This window comes from Malus domestica, chromosome 12 (genome assembly GCF_042453785.1).
Source record: "Malus domestica chromosome 12, GDT2T_hap1".
NCBI lineage: Eukaryota > Viridiplantae > Streptophyta > Magnoliopsida > Rosales > Rosaceae > Malus > Malus domestica.
Window position 1 is genome coordinate 3068509 of NC_091672.1, and position 9298 is coordinate 3077806.

Below are 9298 nucleotides of genomic sequence, written 5' to 3' on the forward strand. Positions count from 1 at the left end.
TATTTAGATTTCCTATAAATACTCGGGGGACTCAAATGTATTTATGTAATAAATGAAGGGGCAAATATGTAATAAGTAAGGAGCCCTTATTCTATAAAAGGACTCCTCACTCTCCTCATTAGGGACGTCAAGTTTTAGGCCATGGGAAGAGAACACACAGAAATAGGCTAGAGAGCACACTGCCTCTAGCCTTCTTGTATATTCATCATTCAAAGTGAAACAATATCAACATCAGTGTGGACGTAGCCCAAACATTGGGGTAAACCACGATACATCTTGTGTTCTTTACTTCCTTGCAGATTCACAGTCGGATTTACGTTGTTCCAAGACCCCTCCAGTTTTGTGCATCAACAAAATGAAATAAAAAAAGAAAATAAATTGGATTTAGGTGACAAAATATTTGGATTTCATTGCGCAAAGTTTTTTAAAAAATATTTTTTTATTTTTTTAAACATATTGAGGGACAAAGTCTAAAATTTCGTCGCGCAAAATGTGTGTTTTGTCGCGCAAGGTGGTTTTTTTTTACTAGTGTTAAGAATTCTCTCTAAGCCATTTCCATTTGAACTTGGTACCGCTGAAGGCACTGTACAGTAATCATGCTACAACTATCAACCAGCTTCAGTTTCCAAACGTAATGATCCTGGTGGTAGTTGATGAAAGGAGGCGATGGCACTTGATCAAAGGACAACTACATTAACCTTATCTAGGCTCACAGTTATGACGGGTTAGTAACCACGATTATTTATTCATAATCGTTTAAGTCATTATCTACATAACTATTTATTTGTTGGGTATTTCAATAAACGTGTATACCCATATTCATATTCAATTTAAACGGTTAAACCTACCATTTAACCGTAACCGCATACTTTTATTACACTTTTCCCGTTTACCCATTTTTTAACTAGTTGAAAATCAAAAAACAATTTTGTCATGATTTTGTTCAATTCATCGTTGTATTTCTTTTATCAAACTATAGCTCATATTGGAAGGAAAATTCATGCATTTTCAACATACTTTTTCCCTAAACCCAATCAGCTCTTTATTTTAAATATCCGATGCTTTTACTAATCTAGCACAAGTGACGAGATTAGGTATAAAATATATGATGCTTTTACTAATCTAGGAAAGGTGATGAGATCACATATACCTGCTGCAAACGCATATGCAATATAGATGTACCTCACACATGTTCAAACATTATTCATGATGGATCAAAAGAGAACGTCATTACCTTACCAAAAAAGAAACAAAAGATGAATCTTCCTACCACATCACCAATCGTGAATGGCGGCATTGTCCTTGATCAACTTAGTTGTGACATTCAAACACCTGAGACTAATATATTGCCACAACGTAAACAGTTTAAGGTAGGTGAAAATTTGAGTATCTCTTGAAATACAATAAAGCTTTACTTCATTACTTTGAAGAAACTAACATTCATTTTTTTCATTATTTTCTTTATGTCATACTAGATTTATACACCTCCTGAATTTATTGATCCCTTGCCGACATGGATATATAGAGAAGAATTCCTTGAGGCTATCAAGACATACATTACTGGTCAAACTGATGTTAATACTGATGGAAACTATGGATACAGAGTCATATCTATGGTGTTGGGGATTGATAATGGATGGTGTAAGGTACGAAGAGATTTACTACATCAGCTACGTCAAATGCCTTCTCTTTTTCAGGAGTGTTTTGTAGGGAATGACAGGTATGCGAAGATTGAGCAAGCACTAGATTATTTTGAAGATGGTTTTGCACCAGGGTATAGTTGGTTAATCATGCCATATATGAGGCATATAATTGCTACATGTTATAACGTGGTTTTGATACACTTGAGCATGACACAATGCATTACATTTCTTCCATACTCTCTAGAGTCATCAACTCAATCAAGTGATACTGACCTACATGAGGTTGCCATTGGTTATCTAATTCAAGATCATCATTTTATCCGGGCATAAGATATGCTTTTTCTTTTTACATATATATTTATTTTATCTTATGTGATAACTCTAAATTGATTGATGACTTAAGTTTCTACCATGTGGCACAAAAAGAGTCAAACGAGCAGTGATATTAGAGTGAAAAACTTGTACTCAAAATACCAGGGGCGTGTGGATCAATTTAAGCAACTTCAAAGGCTAGAGAATGTAGCCACTAATGATATGGTGGATCTTGAAGATGATTAAAACATCGAAACATTTCTCCACACCCATGGACCTCAATTTGTGTATTATGCACGAAACTTACTGCTCAAGACCCCTCAAGAATGATTCTTGAGTGGAAGACAAAAATAAGCTTCAAGTCTCTAACATATACATTCTCTTAAAATTTCATGTACTAAACTAGTATTTACGATTTCACACTTTAATTATAATGCAGTTTGACTCTAATATGATTTATTGTCATTAATAAAGTTTAGTGTTAATTAAGTTTTGTCCAAATTTGGGGTAAATTTTTTTACATATATATGGACTTCATCTAGACTTCACAGATGGCAATGAACTCTTCAAGGCGTTGGTAGCCGGCTTATGCACCTCGCTTCCCACCGGGCCCTGATCGTGTCAAATTTTTCTCAACAATGCCACCATGTCCTTCATCGTGGGACGATCATCCGCCCAGTTGCTGGTGCAGAGGAGTGAGATTCCAAGAACTTGGAGCATTTCTTGTATCTGTGTGTCTGGGCAACCTTGAAGTTTAGGATCAAGAATCTCAACAGGGTCCTTCTTGCTCTTCAGGTGATCTCGGACCTACTGAATCACATGTTGTCCATCAATGAATGATGGGTCAACTGGCCTTTTCCCAGTTATGATCTTCAAAAGGACAACCCCATAACTATACACCTCGTTTTTCGCAGTGATTTTTAGCATGCATGCATATTCTGCAAGTAGCAATTGAATTATCAGCTTTTGTGTTGTGGAAAACCATGCAAAGAACTTAGGTCTAAACACATCAAATTTAGCTTCTAAAAATCAAATGGGTGTAAAAATAAAGGGTTTTTTTATTAACACCCTACATGTTGTTGAATACACCCCACTTAAAAATGTAATACTAAACAACTTGTAACTCTAATATGAAATGACTATTCGAACCCTCATAGCTGCTCTTACTCTCCATTGTAGAACAAAACCTTAAAAACACAAACAAGTTGATGAAAATAGATCTTTTGATGAACGGAGCAAACAAGTTGATGAAAATAGATCTTTTCAAGAAATTATTTAAATAATGGAATAAAAATTTAACTTTTTGCAAAGCCATGCTCTAATTGGAATCCAAGAAATAGGAAGAAAACTGGAGAATGTTAAAAATTTTAAGATATAATTAAATGTAATATTCTTGTGGTTGTTTAATGATGAAGAAATTCAATGTTTTTTGGCTGGTTGGAACTGACATGACCTTATAAGAATAATTCTTACCATTTGTCCATCAGGCTTCTTAGAATCCAACGTGATTGTTTAAGAAAATTTGACGGATGTTTATAAATCAAACGGCAAGATGGAGATTTTATACAAGAATTTAATTCATCTTTCTTGTCTTTAAAATATGGATTATTCTTTTGTTTGAAAGAGATGAAGAGTTTGATATGTGGTTAATTAGTTGATGATTGTGGGGTGTGTGAGATGTAAGGTGTGGGGTGTATGAGATGTGTGTGAGGTGTGAGGGTAGTATTGGAAAATACGTGGGGTGTGTTAAGAAAATTTTTAATTTAAAAAGTAAATTTGGGGTGTATTAAGTATGTGGGGTTTAGTCAACAAAATGTGGGGTGTTAATAAAACAACGTAAACAGTTTAAGGTGAAAATTTAAGCATCTTTGAAAATACAATAAAGCTTTCCTTCATTACTTTGAAGAAACAAACGTTCATTTTTTTCATTATTTTCTTTAAGTCATACTAGATTTATACACCTCCTGAATTTATTGATCCCTTGCCGACATGGATATATAGAGAAGAATTCCCTGAGGCTGACAGGACATACATTACTGGTCAAACTGATGTTAATCCTGATGGAAACTATGGATACAGAGTCATATCTATGGCGTTGGGGATTGATAATGGATGGTGTAAGGTACGAAGAGATTTACTACATCAACTATGTCAAATGCCTTCTCTTTTTCAGGAGTGTTTTGTAGGGAATGACAGATATGCGGAGATTGAGTGAGCACTTGATTATTTTGAAGATGGTTTTGCACCAGAGTATAGTAGGTTAACCATGCCAGATATGAGGCATATAATTGCTACATGTTAAAATGTGGTTTTGATACACTTGAGCATGACACAATGCATTACGTTTCTTCCATACTCTCTAGAGTCATCAACTCAATCAAGTGATACTGACCTACATGAGGTTGCCATTGGTTATCTAATTGAAGATCATCATTTTATCCAGGTATAAGATATGTTTTTTCTTTTTACATATATATTGATTTTATCTTAGTTGATAACTCTAAATTGATTGGTGACTTTGTGTATTGTAGTTAGATTTGTGTGAAGGTCACCCTATGCCACCAGTTTCTACCATGTGGCACAAAAAGAGTCAAACGAGCAGTGATATTAGAGTGAAAAACTTGTACTTAAAATACCAGGGGCGTGTGGATCAATTTAAGCAACATTGAGGGCTAGAGAATGTAGCCACTAACGATATTGTGGATCTTGAAGATGATTAAAACATCGAAGCATTTCTCGACACCCATGGACCTCAATTTGTGTACCATGCACAAACTTACTGCTCAAGACCCCTCAAGAATGGTTCTTGATTGGAAGACAAAAATAAGCTTCAAGTCTTTAACATGTACATTCTCTTAAAATATCATGTACTAAACTAGTATTTACGATTTCACACTTTAATTATAATGCAATTCGACTCTAATATGATTTACTATCATTAATAAAGTTTAGTGTTAATTAAGTTCTGTCCAAATTTGGGGTAAATTTTTTTTACATATATCTGGACTTACTTCATCTAGACTTCACAAAAGACGATGAATTCTTCAAGGCGTTGGTAGCCGGCTTATGCACCTCGCTTCCCACTTAACCCTGATCGTGTCAAATTTCTCTCAACAATGCCGCCACGTCCTTCATCGTGGGACGATCCTCCGCCCAGTTGCTGGTGCAGAGAAGTGAGATTCTAAGAGCTTGGAGCATTTCTTGTATCTGTGTGTCTGGGTAACCTTGAAGTTTAGGATCAAGAATCTCAACAGGGTCCTTCTTACTTTTCAGGTGGCCTCGGACCCACTGAATCACATGTTGTCCATCTGTGAATGATGGGTCCACTGGCCTTTTCCTAGTTATGATCTCCAAAAGGACAACCCCATAACTATACACATCGCTTTTCGTAGTGATTTTTAGCATGCATGCATATTCTACAAGTAACAATTGATTTATCAGCTTTTGTGTTGTGGAAAACCATGCAAAGAACTTAGGTCTAAATACATTAAATTTAGCTTCTCAAAATCAAATGGGTGTAAAAATAAAGGGTTTTTTTATTAACACCCTACATGTTGTTGAATCACCCCACTTAAAAATGTAATACTAAACAACTTGTAACTCTAATATGAAATGACTATTCGAACCCTCATAGCTGCTCTTATTCTCCACAAGTTGATAAAAATAGATCTTTTGATGAACGGGACAAACAAGTTGATGAAAATAGATATTTTCAAGAAATTATTTAAATAATGGAATAAAAATTTGACTTTTTGCAAATCCATGCTCTAATTGGAATCCAAGAAATAGGAAGAAAACTGGATAATGTTAAAAAATTTAAGATGTAATTAAATGTAATATTCTTGTGGCTGTTTGATGATGAAGAAATTCAATGTTTTTTGGCTAGTAAGAACTGACATGACCTTATAAGAATAATTCCTACCATTTGTCCATAAGGTTCTTAGAATCCAACGTGATTGTTTAAGAAAATTTGACAAATGTTTATAAATCAAACGACAAGATGGAGATTTTATACAATAATTTAATTCATCTTTCTTGTCTTTAAAATATGGATTATTCTTTTATTTGAAAGAGATGAAGAGTTTGATGTGTGTTTAATTAGTTGATGATTGTGGGGTGTGTGAGATGTAAGGTGTGGGGTGTATGAGATGCGTGTGAGGTGTGAGGGTAGTATTGGAAAATACGTGGGGTGTGTTAAGAAATTTTTTAATTTAAAAAGTAAATTTGGGATGTATTAAGTATGTGGGATGTAGTCAACAAAATGTGAGGTGTTAATAAAACAAGCCAAAATAAATCCACATATTGAATTGGGTTTATGGGGGTATATTAGGTATTAAATTTGGGTTTAAGGAGATATTAATAGTTTAGTTAAAAATTAAATTGGTGCAAAGAGTAAGTTGGGTGTAGAAATAAGTTAGATGGATTTAAATAAAATTTCCCTAAAAATAAATATAATCTTAAATCGAATCAGATTATGCCAGCTCCAGATTTGTTTCGTTAACGGGTTAATGGTTTTGGAACTGAATCGGATAATCGGATTGTATCCGTAGACCCATCTCCAATAAATTTTATCTGATAGGATCCGGATCTCCATCGACACGCCTACTTGTAGGTTGCATATAGGGTAAGCTCGTTTGGTTTAACCCATATGGGTTTTGCTTGTCCTTTGTACGTATAAACCCTTTGTGACGGTTTCTAGTCATTTCAGGTGCTAATTAAGGCCAACCGCAGGAGCATAGCCGATTACTTCTGACTTGGTGACTTTGTAGGCAAACATGGCGAGCTAAGTAAGGGAGAGGATATTGGGGTTTTGCTGTTCTTGAGAGAGGCTTTCATGTTTCTCGTTTGCTGGATTGGAGTCCAAATTTGAATAGTGATTTGATCGGGCTGCGGTCGAGTTTCAAAAAAATTCCAGAAGGGTTTTGTCTTTGTGTGCCCTTCAGGTTGAAAAATGATCGAAGGGCTGCGGCTGAGAAAATTAGGGTTTGCTACATACCAGTTAAAAAAAGTATAAAACCAGGGTTTGCTGCGCTCTTCTTCGAATTCATCAAATTCCAGAATCTGTAGGACCAAGGAAGTTGGAGGCGCATCCACGCATTTGAGCTCGCACATGTTCAAACTGGCTTTATGCGATTAGGTACTTCGAAACAGCTTATTAATTTCAGAATTTTCGTTTTGGTTAATTGATGTTTCAGTGTTCAATTGAATAACACATTGGCTACTGCAAGTCGTAGTGAGAGTATGACTATGGTAGATAGATTCAGTGATCTCCCGATTGGAGTTACTCATCACATCCTTTCCTTCCTTAATATAAGGGACCTCACTTGTTTCAGCATTACGTCCAAAAGATGCATAGAACTTTATCTGTCAACTCCGTCATTGGATTTCGGTGATTTATTACCGAAGAGAACACCCAAGGGTTCCAGCCACTTTACATGTGAGTTTAGGTTGAAGTTGTTGAGTTCATTGGATAGGTTCTTGCTTAAACGTGGGGATAATAAGATAAAGTACTTTCGTCTGTTTTGGACTGGTCACTTAATCAAAAATAGAGATCGAACACCATGCTTCTGTGTAAATGAGAATTTTCGAATAGTCAATTTAATTCACAATGCAGTGAGGTGTAATGTTGAAGTCCTTGATATATTTTTGGATGAAAAGTTAGCATTTCCCTTTAGTATCTTCCTTTGTGAAACTTTGAAGTCTCTGGTGATTAATATGCCTTCCGTTGTTAAAACACCTTCGGTTGCTTTTTCCTCCAACCTTGAATACTTGGAGTTGATGAATGTAGAAATAAAAGATGAGGGGTTTTTCAAGTGGATCTCATGTTCCTGCAAATCCATCAAGGAATTAATTCTTTGCGGTCTTGGTCGCATAAAAAATATCACCATTGAAAGCTCGTCCTTGGAAAAATTTGAACTATATGACGGCTTTTGTACTCCAATCCATCTTAACATCTCAGGTGAGAAACTTGAAACCATACGCGTTTCCTGGAGATTCCGTTCGTCTAAAGGCAAATCGTTAAATATTTTTGCTCCAAAACTTAAATATTTGTTTTGGAGGGGGAATGTGATGAAGAAAGCAAACCTGGGAAAATTAGAATGTGTAGAAGAAGCATCTATGTTTCTGGAGCCTAAAGCAGATGACTTTGACAACCTGTTAAAGGTTTTTTGCAGTATGCACAGGGTTGAATATCTTGTTATAAATGAAGCAACCATTAAGGTACTGAGAACGACAATCCTTCATTCTGAATTTTACTGTTCAGACCTATATATTTTAACCTGACTAATCTTTATTTCTCACTTGATACTTGATAGGATAAAATGTGAATTGAGAAACATGATATACGTTTCCCATTTTATGTCATTGCAGGCTTTGTTCAGCGAAGGAGGATCTACACAAGCTCGATTCAATAACCTTTCGTATTTGGAAATGGATATTCGGAGCTTTTCTGATGAGCTCGTTCCTGCATTGGTCTCTCTTTTAAGAGGAATGCCCAATTTGTGTACTTTATACGTAGGTTATCACTCAAGTCGTGACACCAAATCTGATGTAAGGGTTTAGTCTACGTTTTTCATTCTAAAGAATTTGTATGGTTTCTTATCGTTTGAAATATATCAATTGGGTTGCTTGTTGACATTTTGCTTTTCCAGGCATCTAGGTTTGATGTAGAACACTGGAAGCTCCAGCATCTGGAATTTATTCATCAAACTGAGGAGGTTACCATAGCGCTTTCCAGTGGGTCGAATGGGATTGAGTTTGCAAGGTATATACTCGAGAATGCCGAGAAGCTGGAGCAAATGACCATAATTCATTTACCCGAGCAATCTGATGCTGTACAGAAGCTAAATGAAAGTAAGATGATGTCCAAGGCCACAGTGATCTTCAAGGAAGACAGCTAGATAACCAAGTTGTTTTGATGTTTTTCATAACTTTGTTTCATTTTATAATGTTGAAACCGTAAATTTTAAATGGAAATAAACACTTTAAAAATCTCATTCTACACTCCTTATAAGTGTATTTTTCTTTCTACCTATTGAAAGTTTGGAGTGTAAAATGAGATTTGGAGTGTCAATAATAATTCTCATTTAAATTACCTATAAAATAAGGCGAAAAGACAATTTTATCTTCTTTCACAAAATAAAGTTATAGGTGGTTATTTAGTTTTGCACAGACCAAATTTTGTTTTTCTTCAAACATCACTCACATGTTATCATAGCATCTCTCATTAAAATACAAAAAAAGAAACTCACATTTTCTCCTTTTCTTTTACATTTCTCTTTCAAATATCTTGTATCAATTAAATTTAGAGTTTGCAAACCAAAAGGGCATAAAAGGTTGGCATG

The 9298-nt window shown here is 35.2% G+C and overlaps 1 protein-coding gene across 1 annotated transcript; it reads left to right on the forward strand.

Annotated features, from left to right (window-relative positions):
* The first annotated feature begins 7461 nt into the window (after nucleotides 1-7461).
* LOC114823660 (uncharacterized) lies at nucleotides 7462-9014 on the forward strand. Its single transcript, XM_029099068.2, has 3 exons — nucleotides 7462-8174; nucleotides 8325-8504; nucleotides 8606-9014. Exons 1-3 carry the CDS (start codon nucleotides 7671-7673, stop codon nucleotides 8852-8854), a joined length of 933 nt encoding a protein of 310 aa, XP_028954901.1. The 5' UTR covers nucleotides 7462-7670; the 3' UTR covers nucleotides 8855-9014.
* Nucleotides 9015-9298: the final 284 nt, after the last annotated feature.